Source organism: Danaus plexippus (assembly GCF_018135715.1).
Source record: "Danaus plexippus chromosome 3 unlocalized genomic scaffold, MEX_DaPlex mxdp_30, whole genome shotgun sequence".
In the NCBI taxonomy this organism is placed as follows: domain Eukaryota; kingdom Metazoa; phylum Arthropoda; class Insecta; order Lepidoptera; family Nymphalidae; genus Danaus; species Danaus plexippus.
In genome coordinates this window covers 1,387,394-1,407,452 of record NW_026869845.1, presented here as the reverse complement: position 1 = coordinate 1,407,452, position 20,059 = coordinate 1,387,394, and the positions used below count along the sequence as shown (strand labels likewise).

Here is a 20,059-nt window from a genome sequence, read left to right as displayed (position 1 = left end):
TGCTCTTTCTCCCCTTATCTTCGAAGCGGCAGTAGGGGAGTCCTATTGCCAGTGTTTAGTATTCCATGATGAACTAGCTGGATGAATTTAAATCCTTGGGATACTTTATGATAAGCAAGATTTCCAACGACTTTCTATTTATCTTAACATCTGGGTAAAACTAGATGAAACGTTTGAGCTATCGCTAATACGATACAACCATAATTCGGAATAATTTAATTTAAACCGACGCTACTTGTGTAGAATCAGTATAATGTAATCTTTACTTCCTGTACAGGAGTCGAAAAAGTACGGATGACCATGTTGTATGTGTATCCTTAACCTTATGTAATTGTTTTTAAACACTAATACACATTTTTCTCCATTTTAAAAATTTTAACCATCACGTTCGCGAAACGAAAAATTCAAAATATTGTTTAATATACTTCTAAATAGGTTATTTTTAATCACACGTGATAATTTTCAGGTTTATAATAATAAGGTATACTTAATTATAGGCTCATTTTGCCCATCACTCATGTCTTCAATCAATTAAATTCTTGCATATATGGTCACAATTGTGATAGTTGGTTTTTGGTTGGCATTTTCCACTTAGCAGGAATTGTGACCGCTGTCCATCATAAGTTTTTAATATATAATAGGACACTCGCATAAATAAAAGAAATGATAATTATTTAAAACTTTATTAAAACCTATGCTGTTGCCTCAGGCAGGGTGGTGATGATATCTGAGTCACCGGGGTCTGTGATAGCAAGTGTACACACTCGGTAGTATTTCCCACAAGCTGTGCCCAATTCTATGTTGTTACCACTGTAGTGGTGGACTCCAGTCTTCGCCAATAAGGCATAGTATTCAATCTCAGATTTTCTAAAAAGGAATTAATTATTAATGTTTGATGTCTGGAAGATTGCTCTTTATCAATAATGTGGGCAAGATTATACATCTCTACTATAATTCTAATAAAGGTCAATTCAAGACTGTACAATAAACATTATTATTGTAACATTGCAATTTTTCAGGTTACTTAGTATTACATATATGTAATGAAAAACTTCAATCATCCTGTTAATTTCTCACCTGTGAATAAAGCACATGGATTCTGACTACTCCATAGGGTTCCCGTAATGTAGTGATCCAGTATAAAAATGTGAAATTTCTTTACAGATCATAAGATATTAAATATTGTATGAAACAGGTATTCTTTAAATTATAACCATTTCACTGGATCACTATAAGGAAAACCATACTTCTTAGTCCAAAGACTCCATATGCTTTCCATTCACTGCTATAGGGGAACTCTACTTCTCAGTAGTCTCACCTTAGTGGAGGAGCATTCTTAGCGATTATCACCAGCTTAGCTTTTCCTTGACGCAGAGTCTTCAATGTCTGCTTGTAGCCAAGGCAGTATTTGCCAGATTTCATAACCAAAGCCAATCTTGAGTTGATCGACTCGATGGTCTTTTTCTGAAAAAAATATTGTAAATTAGCAAGATTTCATAGATAAATATTCATCATGCATTCAAGTTATATTCGGCATTAAAGTAATATGTTAATATAAAGTTAACCCTCAAATGTACGTTACATCCTCAACCCCGTAAATTATAGAATTAACGAGCCTATCGAGTGACAATTAATATAGGACTTGTAAAAAGGAGGCCAATTACTGTAAAAAACCGTAAATAGCCATGCCACAAGTCCAGAGGAATACCACGTGTTTAGTGAACTTACTTGTTTCTTGGCCGCAACCATTTTGGAAATGAACGATAGCGATCTCTAAAATAAAATTAACACTTCGGTTTATTTTATTAAGTTAAAATAAAACACTATAGTAATATTAACAATTATTATTTGACTTAAAATTTCGACTCTGTCTTACCTCTCCTAACGCAAGCGATGTAAAAGAAATATCTATGGTTCCGATATCGTATGTCCAAGAAATACAGTCAACAGATAAAAAATATGATGCATTAAGGTTTAAGTTAACATAAAATGGCAAATAATGAACAATTCCATTGGTGTATTTTTGTAATTATGTATGTAATATTTTTCTTTATTTCTATTCAGTTTTATAGTTATTAGCTTTAACATGGATCGTATTCGTTTTCGCGAAGAAAAGTTTTATCATTTTAAGTACAATTTGTTTTCTAATTATATGTCATTAAAGAATATATGTAATATCTTTGAAACACACAATAACTTCTCATAATATTGTATATTAAGTTAAAAAATTATGTTTTGAAGAAGTTAATTTCTGGTATAACGAAAAGATACTCTTTATTTAATTTCATTTTACGGATTCAATTATACATAATTATTTTGATATTTTAATAATAACCAATGTATACTGTAACTGTATAAATTATCTGTATTTATAAGATAAACTGTCAGTGTATTCTTGACAACTGACAATAAATAAATTTATGGAAAATATTTCGATTTTTATATTTGATTTAAGTGAAAATATTAAAATGTACTTCAGTTAACATTTACATACTTATTAATAAATGTAAATGCTATAGATAGATTTAATGTTAATGTTTTTCAATGTTTCATTTCTTTTAAACACAGTTAAACACAGTCTACTTAGAACAGCCGTCATTAATTGACAGTCAGTACCCACGAATAAATTGGTATTATTGTAATTTGTAGCCATTGGTACACTGTTACTGTCTGATGACGGAAGCAATAAAAATCGTGTTTAAAAACTAATTACATTTTCACTAATCACTATATTAATCTAAGATTGTGAAACGTCATATTTATATTTAATCATAATGTCTTCAAAAACATTGAAACCGAAACATTCGGGACCTTCAACATTAGGAAAATTATATCTTATCGCGTACAACGGTATTCAAACGCTTGGGTAAGCAAACATGTATACGTATATGTAATAAATGTATAAAAATATCACTGAAACTTATTAAATGTAGAAATGATTAAACTCACTCAAGAACAAAAAAGTAATTTCATCTTCATACATATAAACATTTTCTATTACTAAAATTTTTGGTAACAGCATTTATTTAAGATAAATTATTGTGTATAAATTTTAGTTTTTAGAAATGTTAAAAAAACTCGTAAGACTTTCTACTATAATTAAAGAGGTCTTCATGACCTTAAATTAATCTATGGATAACTGTATTCCAAACGGAATTAATCTTTATTAAAAAAAAAACGAGTATGATTTTTGGACATGGCATTTAACCTACGTTTAAAATTTCACAGAAAATCGTGGATTTTCGAGGCGAACTTCGATTCGTGTCTTTTTAATTTAAAGTTTATTTTTAATTTATAGATGTACGGTTTCGAAAACCGAAATCCTTCCAAGTTAACTAAACCATTTTAATATACATAATATTCAACTTAAAATGTTCTAAAAATATATTATTGAAACTTTATTTTTATCGTAAGACACCTGAATCCCGATGATATAAATGTCGAAGTACCATAAATATGTTCATATTTTTATTCCTCTACTTTAATTTAATGCCGTTTAATGCCGTCGCTTTTTAACTATAAAGTATTTTAATTGATGAAAAACAAGTTTGTTATACCGTCATCGTAAACAAGTTTACAGAATTGTTTAGCGAACAGAAAAAATTGATTGGAGCCTTAAGAAGTGAAATCAAATAAATAACAATTTATATTCAAACATTTCCATAGTTTAGGCTCGGTATGTTACTTAAAATATTACAAGCTCAAAAGACTCTTACATCATTTTTGTAGAAAAAATAGTTTCGTAACGTTTGTAATACTCAAAAAAAAGTTTTTTTATATTATGCATATAGAACTCATTAGAATGTTTAATCCTAAACAAACAATTTTCGATTTCAAACAAAAGTGTCAACAAGGAAGTAGGCTACCTTAACTTAATTGCAAGTTAAGGGAAGCGTCAAAAAGCTTACTAAAGCTTAATACATATCATACGATAAATGTAAATTTTTAAATATATTTATATTTTATTCCAGTTGGTCTTACCTACTGCTACAAACTGCCACATTTTTCCTTAATCGAGGAAAGTTAGAGGACTTCTGGCGAGAAATAAAGTGGACGGTCATAATATTCCAGAATGCTGCGTTATTGGAGGTATTTCACTTTAATTTATCTGTCAAATTAAATTTTCCCTCCATTTTAACTGTCAATTTTTGAAAGCAATCTATTTGTAATGTTTTTTTCAGGTTTATTATATTCTTTCTTTCATTGATTATGTAAATAACATTTTGTATGTCATTTAAATTCTAGTATATTAATATGTCATTGTATTCAAAACATTCGATTTACATAGTTTCTTAAACAGTGAATTAAACAATTGGTTGCCACAGTTAGTTATATGGTAATACATGATGACGACTTCGGTTTGATCAATTTAAGTGTTGAAGAAAATAAAAAAATAATAATAATAACATTATTGTTGCTGTTTTTCACAATTCTTGAGCTTTGACAATGAAATATTCGATATTTTCCTGTTTTTATCTAATCATAGTTTATTAGTACGGTAACACTACCGGTTATTGAAAAATTGGTCTGCACATGGCATTGATGTGTTATCAAACAAATATTTAAAAAATATATAATTTATATTTTTTTGTATAATTTAAAACTATCTACTATGATAAGATAATAATTATAATTGTATATAAAAATAAATTTTAGATCTCCGTGAATTTGTTTAAACGCCGTACTTATTAATTTACGAACTTTGGACTAATTAACTTTCATGTGTAAGTTGAATAATGACCTTGGATACTTATTAACAGAAATTGGGTTATAGATATAGTATAGTGCAAGGAAACAGCTGAGACAACCATTTAAATTAATTTTCGTTCCTTCAAAGGAGTATGTTTCTGATACTTGCATATTTTTGATAGTTGCGATTTAGATATCGGTGTAATACAGATAAAAACATACAAAAAAGTTTAACATAAACGTACATAGTTTTGTGTCTTTAAAAACAGTTATATCAGAAATGGGTTTTCTATGGAACGGATACATATATGTTTCAACATGACATTAATAGCGGAAACTGATGTCTGTTTCCACTCGGTGAAGGGAACTATTTAATCCAACTTTATCTAAAGACAGGGCGTTTCTTTTCAAAAGCTCTAAAGAACTTTATCTGGCCTAGAACCTAGCGTTTTTGCTGGAAAGCAGTATAAATAACATGGTATTTATATATATGTAAAGTTAGGTTGCATCAAAATCTTACATATCTGCAATGAATGAATTATTTGCTATCTTCGTCAATGTATGGTGTAACAGTTTTCCTACGACAAAAAGAAAAATTAGTCACTCAGTAGTAATATTTCTATGTCATATTTATTAGTTATAATAATGGTCTATAAGCAGAATCCACGCAGGTGATGTCTTTTTTCATTTTTTTTGTCGTTCTTAAAAGGCGTTTTTCCAAGTTAACCTTTTTTTTTGTAATTCATTAAAAAAAGTCTAACATATTAAGAGGCATTTATTTTCTTTTGGAATGTTCATCATTAAAGGTTTTTGTAAAGGTAAAGAACGCCAAGATCAAAAACAAAACAAAAAAAATGATTCTTCGTGTATCCGAGGTAATGTTATGTAAGAATGTATTAAAATTTATAAAAGATAGAGATGTACATTGTCGGCGTTGAGTTTGAAGATAAAACTGGCATCAGGAGTATAATTAAACACAGGATGCAATTGTAAATTAAAAAGTGTATACATCTATACATAGTATCAAGGGTTTTTTGCATGGATGTTTGTGTGAGTGTTTGTTTGTGGCATCATAGCCATCAAAAGGATCGACCAATTTCCATGCGGTTCTCTTATTTGGAAGCCAGTTTATTTGCGGCGGTTCTTATCTATGTCTGGTAAATATCGGTCCAGCAGTGTAAGAGTGTCAGCTCTGTTCCAAAATGATGTAAGAAATTTTTCTTATTATTACTCTATAAGTTGCCTCACGCGTGTCGGTATAATTGTTGAATGTCAACTAATGTGTAGAGTTTTGATATAGTATTTAATGAAGTTGAGTTTATCATTTTTAAATTATGGACTATTCTGTTTAATATAAAGTCATATTAATAAGAGCTTTGTCATATATATAATCTTTTCCTGTTTTCTAATTAAACATGTATTTCTATTAGTTTTATAAGTCATGAACTCAATGAAATAATCGTTAGGAAACGTAAACTGTGTAACAATATATATATTTGCAATTTCCACAAAAATAAAAAAGGTAAGTGATCATTGCTAATAAAACGTTATTTAATAATTTCACACATAAAGTACTTAATATATAATTTTATCATAAACTTTAAAATTCCGATCATTCATAAAAGTTAAACAATAAATAAAAAGCCAGTCATAAAACTTAAACAATAAATACACATTGTAAAGCACAGATAGCGTTTTTATAATTAAAAATTTTATATAATTTCTGACAAAATTTTATTTATTTTTAGCGATCTTTACAATAATATAATTTTATGTCATTAAGTTAAAATATTATGAATAATGAAGAAAATAATCGTATTCTAATGTTATTATATATGAATGTATTATTATTATAAAATCTAGATAATGCGAAGGGTAAAATTTTAGTTAGGTAAAAAAAAAATTTAAAGCAAAACTACCCTCATAAATATCCGTTACGGAAAGCAGCCTCGGGAAAGTTAGTTATAAATGTAATTATTAAGATAAAGATAAATTATTCCGAATCATTTATCAATGAGGTGATAAAAAGTGTTATTCGTATTTTCCTATCACGCCATGACGGTCCAAGGTTCAATTTACGTCAGTGTGAACAACACGCTACAATGTTAAGTGGTTTACAGAACGGCATTAAGTTTTTATCTTCATATATAATACGTGACGTTAAAAACTTTTGTATATAGAATTTATTTAATTCTGACCTTTGATTTTATTCCAATAGACCGCGTGTTATTATAGCGGTTGACTTTGTCAACGCATTTAGTTTGAAAGCTAATTTTATTACGCATTAATTATAAATACATATTATAAAACAAAGTCCGCAACCGCGTCTAGCTGTTCGCGATAAACGGAAAAACTACTGCACCGATTATCAAACAGTTATCACCACTCGATAGCGTGATTCTCGAGGAAGGTTTTAGTATATAATTTGTTAAGTTTTTGTATTTACTTGTGTGTACATTAACGATATTTGTTGAAGACGTCGGGAAAACATGAGCCGTCTGAGAGCTTTTAACGAAAATGCTGCCTAAAGTCTTTGAGATATAAAAAAATAATATATGGTGGAATTGTTTTCTCATAGAAAAGTCGGCGGTGGCATATGTCTATACCTTAAGGATAACATACTATATCCATCTTACAACTTTTAAAAATTGGCATTCCTAAAGCGTTTATTGGAAAGCTATTTACATAAATACCGTATTAAGTCTTATCAAAATAAATAACTTTGTTTTCAAGCCTACATCAGTATCTGTAAATTACTTTTTAAATCATTTAAATCGAGCATACCATTTGAAAGTTACCCTAATATACGACTGAGTTTAATAATTCTCAAAATTAAATAGGCTATTTTATATTTTTTGTAAAGAGTCCGTGCGAAGCCGGGGCCGGTACCTAGTTAATTATAATTATTAGTTAATTGGTTATCTTTATTATTAAACAACTTGAATAATAACTTTAAAAAAAATTAATTTAGAAAAACGTGGTTTCACATCGTTTCAGTTGTTTAAAAAATTAAAAATGTGTTTGAATACCATTAACCGAGTTCAAAAAATGAGGGGGATATTAATTCTTTTTTTTTATTACCTCAGCTGTAATATCTTAAGCGAATTTCATCTCTATTAGTCGGTAAGGGTATTTTAAATTATAGCTTTAAATTATGTGATTAGGATCTTGAGACACAGATAATTAAAATCTATAAATAATTTTAAGTTTGAACCATTTTTACGATATGTTTTGTCAGTTTTCAAAATTTATTCCTCTACATAAAAAAAAAAAAATTGTTAACAGGTCGTCCACTCAGTGATTCGTTTAGTGCCTTCAAATGTGATGGTTGTGTTTATGCAGATATTCTCTAGAGTTTTCTTAGTTTGTGGCATGTTGTTGGCCACACACAGCGCAACAGTTAGCCCCGGCCTGCCACTTTGCATCATTGCCTGGTCCATAACCGAAATTATAAGATACGCGTATTACGCACTCAATTTGGTTAATTTCGTGCCACAAATCTTGTTGTTCTTCAGGTATGTTTGTAACAATAAAAAAATAGTTACATAAATGTTATAAAAGCTTTAATATTTGATTGGTCACACTGCAAAATTTTTTCACCATATTTTTATATGGCATCATTTTTACAGATACTCGACTTTTCTTATTTTGTATCCCATCGGCATAACCGGTGAACTTCTCTGTATGTACCATTCGCTGGATGAAGTGGTCGAGAAGCAGCTGTTCACGATCTCAATGCCGAACACCTGGAACTTCATCTTCAATTACTATTATTTCCTAGTATTCTACATGTCTTTATACATCCCACTATTCCCATACCTCTTCGGACACATGTTGAAACAGAGAAGAAAAATGCTTGGAGACGAGACCAAAAAGACAGCGTAATTGTATTTAAAGAAAATATTATATAATATATATATATGTATATATATATTTTTATCATCATTATTATTATATTAATATCTAAGTTTATTTATTTACTATGGAAAAATTCTGAAACTTGATCTATCATATTGATAGACGTTGATATTTCCTTGTTGATGTCAATAACAACGAGATATCTTTGTTATAATATATTGTAATAGCTTTATTATCTATTGTGATAGAGTCAAAAAACAATTTTTTCCATAATATATACGATTTGTTAATAGCTTCTTGATTTATACAAAATAAAATTAAGAGTTTTTTTTCCCATTATATTTGACTCATGCACCTACTTGGCATGTCTTTTATTACTGTTAAGGTTTAAGGGGCTTAAATTATTATGTAATAAAGAATATTTCTTATGATCGTGTTTTAATTATCAAAGTTATTTTTAAACTTTATTGTACATTTTTATTGACCACGTTTCACTCTAGAGATAATTGATCGCCGCCTCTAGGTATTAGGTACGCAGCCTACAAAAGAACGAGTACAATATTTATATACTTTATAGCTAAAACTTTAACTCTTAAAGATTTACAAGGAGTGTATGTTTATTTATAATTTAATAACGATATATAATCTTTATATCCGAAATAGGTTTTCGAAATTCATTTAATAAACTATTATTATTCTTAAAATAAATTCAAGTGCCATGTATAGAATGGCTGACATCATATGGAAGAATTTGAAAAATGCTTTAAGTTTTCATATACTCAATAGGTTGTGAAACCTTGTTTTTAAAATGGACCTGATAGCGCTTGACTGTTGTCTCGCGTGTCGGTAGGTTAAGATGAAGTAAGTGGTTAAGTCACTATCTTACTCTAGCATTAAAGACAATTGGAAGGAACCACAGTCGCAGATAATTCAGCTAATACTTTGCTGTGGCACCGTAACGCTTCGTCCTGATGCGAGGATAGCCTACAACAAGAGGATGGTAACTACCTGCACGTGCGATCTTCTTAAGCATGCACGAATTAAAGTTTTGAACTGTGATTTCATAGCTTTACTGCTTAGCAAATTTTGTTCCCTAAAATAAATAGGTTATGTTCTGATCATTATCTTGTGATTGAAAAGTCTTTTGTGAATCACGGTTAGCATATTTTGTAAGTGATTTGCGTGTAAGAGACTTATTTGTACCAGTGCATGTAAAAGGGATGAAAAAATGCAACTACTCTGAAAAACTATCTACCTCCGTTATAGTGTGCTAAACGCCTAAGCGATAATGTAAATCTGAAACTGCAAGCAAGGGCACATCGCGATAAAGTTAGCTTTGTAACTGTCACTTCCTTATAGAGGTTCTATAAAACAGATTTTTTAATCCTAGCGGTTCTAATTAGGATAATGGGAAACTAGTATTTAACTATTGTATTGTCATGGCTCCTTGTCCTGGCACGGTTGGTAAGAACGATCTAATTGTGTTTTGCTAACCATTGATAAGGCCTAGGAATAACGGGCGTAAGTATATTGGTAATTCGTATGTACCTATAAGTTTTTCTTTAGTTTTCGGGACGGTTACAGCTTGACCCGGTAGGTGGCGCTGCTATTACATATTGATATGAAAAGGCTGGGCTGATTTGGTTAAAATTTTATATATATAAGTAGCAGAGTTTTGAGTTAGTTCTAAATGCTATTACGAGGACATCCGGTAGGTGATATTGTTGTCGGCATGGTCTCAAAGTATAAATTTGTTTCCTTCGTTGTGGTATTTACCTGTCTATCAATTTTTAATACCTGTTAAATACAATTTAAAATTTGTATCTTTTGTAAAATTTTAACCGCCTTGTATATGTTTTAATTATCTTGTATATGTATTTAATTAGCTTTCGGAATGGGTACAACTGAGTCCGGTGGCGCTGCCATTGGTATAAAAACTTTTAAACCACTGGGCCGATTGGATTGAACTGTCCCTCGGAAATTAGTACATAAATTAAATACAACATGTCATTATTAAACACATTAAGTGTTCAATGCAAGTAACTTTACATCGGTTTTTTTTTTTGATGACGCAGGGAAACTCTCTTTACGAGCCGTCTAACCGGCCTTGGTGGGGCCGGAGAGGATGTGTGAGCGAGTCTCCAGGCCGAGGGCCTGGGCAGGCCTCTACTCACTAAAACCACTGCGAAAGCCATCGGCCGATATATTGGTGCACCCCGGATCTGTCAGCGACAGGGCACACCAGCGATTGGCCGGTCCTGGCAAAAACCGGACTTACTCCCTCGGAGAAAGGGGGCGATCCCGGGCGACGCCGGACTTTCACAGGAGCCGGGTTACCAGCCCGACCCCAGCCCGGAGTGCAGGGGCGCTATTGGAGGCGTGGCAAATATCGCCACCGGCGCACCCCCGTCCGTCGTCTGCGGAGGGAAGATGCATTAGCCGCATCCTCCCTTTGCCGCTCAGATGCCTCCTTCGTGGACATGACCGTCTCACAGAAGGAGGACACCGCCAGCCAGGACCTGTCACTCTCGAGCATGTTCTCCGCGATACTCGAAAGCGACAAGTCCACTCCGCCGAGAGCCGCCACAAGGTCTTGGCGCTGCGCAGCCCATCTCGGGCACACCTCGAGGGTGTGCTGGGCAGAGTCCACCGCAGCGCCGCACTCATGGCAGCCTCTTCCCGGCTCTCTCCTGGCCGTCCGAAACAAGTAATCACCAAAGTACCTGTGCCCGGTGAAGACCTGCGTCAGACGGAAAGTGAGGGGTTTGCGTTTCCGCCTCATCCAACGCTCTAGGACCGGACGGAGCGCTGCCGTTGTACGTTTACCGTACGGCTGCCCCGCCAGGTCCTCCCCCCACTCTCGCATAAGGCGTGACTCCCCCTGCCGGCGAACCGCCCGGATGAAGGGTTCTCTCCGAGAGCCCTCCTACTCGAGACGTAGGAGATCACCTCGGCGAAAACCGACGCCACAAGATCCCAAGGCGGATCGCCAGCAAGAGCCGTCGCGGCGGCCCAGGAGACCGTAACGTACCCCCTAACCACCCTCAAACTTTACATAAGTTTGCTTCAAAGTAGTTTAAAAATATTTCCATGGGAATGAGGCATTTCCCGCGATAAAAGGTACCCTAAATGTTGCATCAAGTAATCAGCAACCCCTATATAAAATTTTATTGAAATCCGTCCAGTAGTTTTTAAGTTATAAGTATACAACAGACAGACATTTTTCTCATCTGTTTATTCTATGAATACCCCTAAAGGGATTTATTCTCATTTATTTTCAATGTACAGAATTGACCCCTTGAACGATTTTATTACATGTACAGTTAGTGTATATTTATTGACATATAAATCATGTATATATAGATAAAACTAGTATTATTCGGATTTACTACGCGGATTTTATTATTTAAAAACTACATAATCCCGACGTTTCGGTACACCTCGTCTGCCCGTGATCACGGTTGCTGCAAAGTAACCGAAACGTCGGGATTATGTAGTTTTTAAATAATAAAATCCGCGTAGTAAATCCGAATAATACTAGTTTCATTTAAATGAATACTCGCGAAAATCTTAGATCTCATCATGTATATATAGTTCTGTATGCACATATGTTTATTTAAATTTTATGTACATTTTTATGTGTCATATCTATGTAAGTGTTTAATTTGTAACTAGTTATCTAACCATCCTAACCTGATGGACAGTCGAAGGAATAAAGTTTAACAGTTCGTGTAATTTTACATCAAGATAGTTTTATTTCTGAAAATATTTAAAGTGTACAGTCCGGTTCCAACTCAATGTTATCAATTTAACAAATAAATATTTTAGTGTTTCCACAAGTTACGGAAAGCAAAAATCCAGTTGAAGATATCCAGTTTAATTGAATTTATATGGTTTTAAGGCTAGAGTGAATAGGCTGTTATTGAGATATATTTCACCATCTACAACGTTATTACAATCTATTAACAGATGGAATGACATTCAAGCTCGGGCCTGTCAGTAATAAAATAATTTAAAAAGTTGCTTGCTTCAATTGCCATGTAATAGAAACTTTACGAGTTACTTTTTTTGTGCTACGTTATCCTAGACTAGAATAGCTGGCTGTTAAACATACTTTAATTCTACTGCTGGTAGATAAGCTGTTAGATTCGTAAGCTGGTTAGTTTTTACAAAGTGTAAAATCTTTACAGTCATTTCTTATTCATAGATTAAGTATCATTTCATATCAATATGAGTTACAAACGCTAATTAAATATCACCAAATATATAAACAGAAACACTTTTTACTCAGTTTCTTTTTTTTTAGACGGCCCTAGTTAAACAAAATGTTTATGGTCCATGTCCCAGTATTGCTAATATAATAATACATTAGTTTATATAATAATCCTGCTTTTTTTTTCCTGACCATCATGTAAGTTTGTTTTTATATTTAATGTATTTATTTATATATACTTTTTACTACTTACAGCAATGTACTTACTGCCTTTGCATATACCTAATTTGTGTTCTTTTTTCTCTATTTTTATTGTACCTATACTCTTCTAGTTTAGTACCATAAAGTATAAATAATAATTTAAAAAAACTAAAAAACACGCTTTTATAAAAATCCAACTAAAAACAGACAATAAAATTTAATAAATTTAGATTAAGAACAGTGTAAATAAAAAATAAATGTACATTATTGTAAAAAAGCGTGGGGTGCATTTACAGTGCCTCTTTATGATATTATCAAAGTAAAGATCATTCTACTCATCTGTCAATTAAATGTTTATAACTATTGACACTATGCACCCCACGCTTTTTAACAATAATGTACATTTATTTTTTATTTACACCATTCTTAATCTAAATTTATTAAATTTTATTTTCTGTTTTTTAGTTGGATCTTTTATAAAAGCGTGTTTTTTTTAACTATTATTTATTTTACATTTTTTAGTTGAATTTTTCGTTGGGTTTTCCATAAAAGCGTGATTTTTTTAGTTTTTTAAACTATTATTTTTAAGAACATGAACCGGGCCAGACATTAATGTGTAGTTATAACCTACGCATGCGTAGTTCGCACACTAGCTCTATCTCTCTTACTCGCATGCAAAGGACGCGGAAAGGAATAATTAATCCTGGCGAATCTAATTGGGATAATCGGATTTTTTTAATCGAATTATTGCATTGTCATCGGTCTTTGACAGGTGTGCAAAGTTTCAATTAAATCTGATCGGTCAAAGTATGGCAAAATCGAGCTCAAAGGAGTCGGTTACAAACAAACATACAAACATACAACATACAACATACAAACATACAAACATACAAACATACAACATACAACATACAAACATACAAACATACAACATACAAACATACAAACATACAAACATACAAACATACAACATACAAACATACAAACATACAAACATACAGGTGAAGCTAATAAAAGCGAGTTAAAAAGAGGCAACCTCAATAGAAAGTTAACAACTTAAACATCCTTATTTCATATAATGTAACAAAATAAGAGGAGCTGTATTGATTAAGGGGTGAGTTGGCGGCGGGAAAGTTGTGGAGTGGTGTGATGTATCGAGGAGGAGAGAGGTGTGGTGAGGAGAGGAGGAGAGAGGGAGAAGAGATTATTTAAAGAACCTTTTTGGATGTAATTATTCATTATTTTGTGAAAATTGGAATAAACAAGTGATGTACCAAGAAGACGTACTGTTTTAATTATTTTCTTTAAAAAGTCAGTTGTTATTTGTAAATATTATAATAGTCAGAAGTGGGATTACCTAAAAAAAAGGTATAAAAAACAGGAGATCCGGAGGGCATCAAGGATATTACGTAACATCAAAAAAGAGTAAGCAGAAGGCAGACCCTGGCTAATGCTGGGATAATTGCCAGGATGAAGAAGAAGATCAAAAAAGAGTAAAAATGTTCAAGTAAGTGACAACTATTCTCCGTAATTTAAATCATTGATCAATAAAAAAGTTAGTGAAGCAGTTAAAGAATTTTAAATTATAATCAGCAAGAATTACAATTAAAAACAACAAAATTACAAAATTCGAAAATTGATTCCCGGTTTTGATCCAGACAACCGTGATTTATACTATCATAATATCATTTACTGTTTCAACAATGAGACTAAATCATTTATTCTACAATCAAAGTTGCAAGGACAAGCTAGAATTTGGTTAAATAGATTAGATTCTTATGAATATACACGGGAAGAATGGAAATCCGTGATTATTAGAGCTCTTCCGCGTTACCATGACTACGCCTCTTTATTAGATGAATTAATGGCGCGAAAGAAAATGTCATCAGAATCTATGACCAAATATTTTCAAGAGAAGTTAGCCATGTGTTATAGATGTCATTTAAGTGACCAGGCTTCGGTATCTTGTTTTGTACGAGGATTACGTAATGAACTACGTGCTAACGCCCAAGCTTTTCAGTGTTCTACTCCGGATGAGTTATATGAAGGATTTTTGTCAGCTTTTGATTCATATCCATCCTCTAAATCAAATAATATACCAAGAGCAACACATCCAGAAGGACCTCGACACATCACATGCAGAAGGATGTTTATTCAAAAATATCACCGATATGTTATCGCTGTAAAGAAACAGGGCACGTGGCTACAACATGTAAATTACCCGATAAGCGAAAGTGTTTCAGTGTGGTAAACTAGGTCACTTGGCGAACATGTGTAATTCATCAGAAGGAGAACCAAATCCTGTTAGGAAAGTTCAATTGATATCACAGTTGAATGATGTGTATAAGAAAACAGTGAGGGTAAATGAGGTTTTTATCAAGGCTTATTTAGATACTGGTAGCGAGCTTAATATACTATTCAAGAGATGATCTGATGCCCTTAAACTCAAACTAATGCCTACAAATACAGTGTTAATAGGATCTAACGGTGATTCGGTTCGAGCATGAGGAGAGGTACAGTGTGAATTATCAATCGACGAGGTACACTTCAAAACATCTGCTGTAGTAACAAACGTCGATTTGGGTGATATTGCTCTTATAATAGGCCACCGTTATAAATCAAAATGACACAACGCTAAAAGTGTCACAGTTTGGCGCTCACTTATCACGGGCAACAACTACCCCAATGACTTGTATAATATCGACGTGTGTGATGATGATGATGAATTAGTCGAAGACACTTCTGTACCGATTGGGGATAACTTGGTTCAAGTTACCATACGTGACGCCGATTGCGGAGATTATTGTACGAGGCCCAGGCAGTTTAGCATGGGTAACGTAGTATATGCCGTAGCCAGCTCCGTGCAACGAAATGAGAACGGCTTCATAAAAATCTGCAACATTGGTTCCCGTGCCATTGTTTGGAAAAAAAAGGAACAACGATCACCCGAGCTGAAAAGTGCATATCGGACCCAGAGGTGAGATCACACTGTTTTACTTTGAGGAGAGGAGGAGGAGGAACTTGAAAATATTGATGTCGGTGATATCGTGAATAATGATCAAGTAACGTTAGTTAATCTTTTAAAGCCGTATGGGGATTGTTTTGCTAAAAAATATTGGCGACATAGGGTGTACAAATTTAGGTGAAATGGCTATAGAGCTCGAAACAAACAAACCGGTAGTTCGAAAGCCGTATAGATTAGCGCTTACGGAAAGCGAAGTTGTAAAGACAATGGTAAATTATTTAACAAAAGGGAGTATTATTAGAGAATCAAATTCCCAATACGCATCTCCGATTATATTAGTACGAAAAAAATGGCGATTATAGATTGTGTGTTGATTACAGGAAGTTAAAGAGGATTACTATTAAAGACAGATTCCCTATGCCTCATATAGATGACCAATTAACCAAGTTGTCGGGTAAACAATATTTTACAAATTTAGACTTATGTTCTGGCTACCATCATTTATCAATTAGAGCAGATTCTATCCATAAATCGGCATTCAGTACTCCTGATGGTTTTTATGAATATTTGAGGGTACCATTCGGGTTAGCCAATGCCCCGTCAGTTTTCATGAGGGTAATCCAAAAATTAGTGAAACTTGTGGGTAGTGATGAAATTGTAACTTTTATGGATGACATGTTACTATCTACTTCAAGCGTATCTATTGGTTTAAATTTATTAGAAAAGGTACTATGTATCTCAGTTGCGTAAAGCAGATTTAAAATTAAACCTTAAAAAGTGTTTATTTCTTAAAACAAAAGTTTCATTTGTGGTTTATGAGATTAGTTCGGAGGGTTTTATGCCCGTAAATCATAAAATACACGCAGTGGAGAATTTCTCTAAGCCAAATAATCTACATTAATTACGACAATTTTTAGGACTGTGTAGTTACTTCAGAAAGTTCATTAATAAATTTGCAATCACAGCGAAGCCGTTGACAAATCTAACAATAAAGAAATCTGAATGGATCTGGTATAGTAAACATGATTATTGTTTCGATTTATTAAAAAAAAGGTTATGTTCCCGCCCTGTGTTGGCTTTATACGACCCTAAACTACCTTGTGAGATACATATAGACGCAAGTAAAATAGGGGTAGCCGGAATTTTATTCCAACTCCAAACGGATGGCGAATTAAAACCAGTGTTTTATTATAGTCGAGTTACTTCTCTCGAAGAAAGTATGTATCATAGTTAGGAATTTGAGACGTTAGTTGTCGTTGATTCTTTAAAAAATTTCGTATATATGTTTATGGACAATTATTAAAGTTGTTACCGATTGTTCAGCTGTAAGGTATACATTGCTCAAAAAGGATTTAATCCCTCGTATAACAAGGTGGTGGCTTACGATCCAGGAATACGATATTAAGATCGAATATAGACCGGGAGAACGTATGAAGCATGTTGATGCTCTCAGTCGCAATCCGATAATAGGTGAAACTAAGTCAACAAAACACATTCGGTATTCTCAAGAGTTCGATAGTAATATAAATATGATATCTGCTGATGACTGGTATTTGAGTATTCAGCTGCAAGATGATAAATTAAATAGAATAATAAAGCAATTACGAGAAGGTCAAGCTATGGGGTTTTCCAATAGGGACGCTTGAACTTTGACAGCTGATTGCGGCCATGTTGTTTGAGTGACAGCTGTCAAATGCAGTGTGTTATATTCATTCCGTCCTCCCAAACCACCATGGCAGGTTACAGTGTCGAGCAGCACGTGCAAATCATAAAATTGTTTTATGAAATGGGTCTTCAGTTCGAGCAACGTTCCGCGCACTTCGCCCGTTTTACGGTCGCGATGATCGTCCTGCCGAGTCGACTATCCGTCGATTGGTGGACAAATTCGAGTCAACCGGGTCAGTTAACAATCAGCCGGTTCCCGTGCGTCAACGTAAAGCGAGATCTGCCGAGAATATCGCCGCTGTGCGCGACAGTGTCCTCGAAAACCCGCGGCAGTCAATTCCGCGTCGCGCACAGGAACTCGGCCTTTCGCAGACGACAACTTGGCGAATTTTGCGTTGTGACTTGAGCCTGCACCCGTACAAGATCCAGCTGACCCAAGAGCTCAAGGTTAATGACCATAGACAGCGCCGTGTGTTCGCTGACTGGGCATTAGAGCAGTTGGAAGTTGACGCCGATTTTGGCAAAAAAATCATCTTCAGCGACGAGGCGCATTTTTGGATGAATGGCTATGTCAACAAGCAAAATTGCCGTATTTGGGACGAGACCAATCCACACGAGGTTCACCAAGTGGCAATGCACCCGCAGAAAGTGACTGTTTGGTGCGGATTTTGGGCCGGAGGCGTGATTGGTCCGTATTTTTTTCGAAAACGATAATGGTGTGGCCGTCACCGTCAATGGTGAGCGATACCGGTCGATGATAACCAACTTCTTTTGGCCTGAAATCGAGAATATGGATCTGGACACATGTGGTTTCAACAGGACGGCGCTACGTGCCACACAGCACACGCTACGATGGAAGTTCTGCACGAGCAATTTCTGGACATGGTCATCTCGCGCGGAGGCGACGTGAACTGGCCACCGAGATCGTGCGATTTGACCCGCTGGACTTTTTCTTGTGGGGTTTTCTTAAGTCGCAGGTCTATGCCAACAAGCCGCAAACCACCGATGCCCTCAAAGTTAACATACGCCACGCCATCGATCAAATACAGCCCGATTTGTGCGCCAGAGGCATCGAAAATTGGACCTTTCGTGTGCGCGCTACCAACCGAAGCCGTGGCGGTCATTTGAATGATGTCATATTCATACATAATGGGGTCGATAGACCTTCCAAAAAAAAAAAATTTCGCAAATATCTTTCCTACTGTATTTTTTTTTGCATTTCAAAGATCAAGCGCCCTTAATGGAAAACCCTTTAGTACTGGCAGGGTACGGACGTCGTGATACAACTGTTTCTTTGTGTTTTGGATTGTGTTGAGGTGTGTTTTTGGTTGTTTGAGGTGTGATAAGATGAGTGATAGGGAGGATGATGGTGGGGGTTTGCCCGGGGGGGAAAGCCGGGCATTTTAATGGATGAGTGTTTTGGAGTTGACGACCCGATGTCGTCGCGCCCAGAATCGGAGTTGGGTGCCAAGCGCCTCTTTTCGGAGGTGTCTGGCTCCGACACCGAAACGGGGGGTGGCGTAGTTCGAGGGTTGGATATGGTGGGAAGCGGGGCCGCGGTGGCGGCCTTGCTAGAGCCCGGAAATACCTGCGCCAGCGGGAAGAGGAGGAGTCGGAGTCCGCCTTCGACACCTGCCTTGAAAGAGTTTGGGAAAGGAGAGGGTCGGGGGAAAGAAGGCAAAGGGGAAGGGAAAGGAGGTCCCTTTAGATTTGGGATCGATGGGGGCAGAGGCGATGATGATCGAGGCGGAGAAGAGCCTCGATCTTATCAAGGTCTGGTAGGAAGAGTACCAACCTGAAAGCGGTACTCTTCCAAAATCATGAAGGCCTCCACCTTCGTAAGGGATGTCCTCGACGTGCTGGTGCGCGCACTGAGGCAGAAGAGACCCGCCGTCTCAGAGCTGACATTAGTCGGCTCCAGAGGGAGAATGCGGGCCTCAAAGAAGAAGTGCGCGCACACCGCCAACAGTTCGAGGAGATGCGCCGGGAAAGGTGGCGGCGGTACAGGCGGCTACTGACGGCCAAAGCAGCCGGGACAAGTTCCAGGAGATGGAGGCCAACATCGCCAGGTTGGTGGGCAACCTGGTGGATGGACGGCTGGCTGCATTGGAGTCCCGGCTCAAGCGGGAAGAGGTCATCCGTCCTCCCCTGACGGGTGACAATTCGCCGTCGCCGTGGCCGCCAGAGTGGCGATCCGCCGTGCTGCGGTGCAAAGGGAGGCCGGTAAGACGGTCCCGTCACTGGCGCCTTCGGCGCCGGTGATCTCAGAGGCGGATTACCCTTCCCTCCCTGCGCCTTCCAAAGGGAAGGCCAATAAGGCAAAGGGAGAAGGAGGTTGTCTGGACCTCGTTCGGTCCATCCACATCAAGTGGTAGGGCCGACCCGGTTGCTGCGGGAAATGGGGCCAAGGCGGGATGGACGGAGTTGGTTCGCCGCAAGGCCCCTAAGAAGAAGGAAGTAGTGCTGTG

At 35.5% G+C, this 20,059-nt stretch overlaps 2 protein-coding genes across 2 annotated transcripts; one reads left to right on the top strand and one right to left on the bottom strand.

Moving 5' to 3' along the window:
- Window positions 1–667: 667 nt before the first annotated feature.
- Window positions 668–1,968, bottom strand: LOC116768518 (large ribosomal subunit protein eL30). The gene is made up of 4 exons (XM_032659260.2): window positions 1,877–1,968; window positions 1,729–1,773; window positions 1,319–1,464; window positions 668–867 (listed from the first exon to the last, which is right to left on the bottom strand). The coding sequence occupies exons 2-4, from the start codon at window positions 1,747–1,749 to the stop codon at window positions 693–695; spliced, it is 342 nt and encodes a 113-aa protein (XP_032515151.1). The 5' UTR covers window positions 1,750–1,773; window positions 1,877–1,968; the 3' UTR covers window positions 668–692.
- A 472-nt stretch (window positions 1,969–2,440) lies between these two features.
- On the top strand, window positions 2,441–8,975 carry LOC116767455 (very-long-chain (3R)-3-hydroxyacyl-CoA dehydratase hpo-8). Its single transcript, XM_032657783.2, has 4 exons — window positions 2,441–2,866; window positions 3,972–4,089; window positions 7,975–8,204; window positions 8,319–8,975. The coding sequence occupies exons 1-4, from the start codon at window positions 2,775–2,777 to the stop codon at window positions 8,572–8,574; spliced, it is 696 nt and encodes a 231-aa protein (XP_032513674.2). The 5' UTR covers window positions 2,441–2,774; the 3' UTR covers window positions 8,575–8,975.
- The last annotated feature ends 11,084 nt before the right edge of the window (window positions 8,976–20,059 follow it).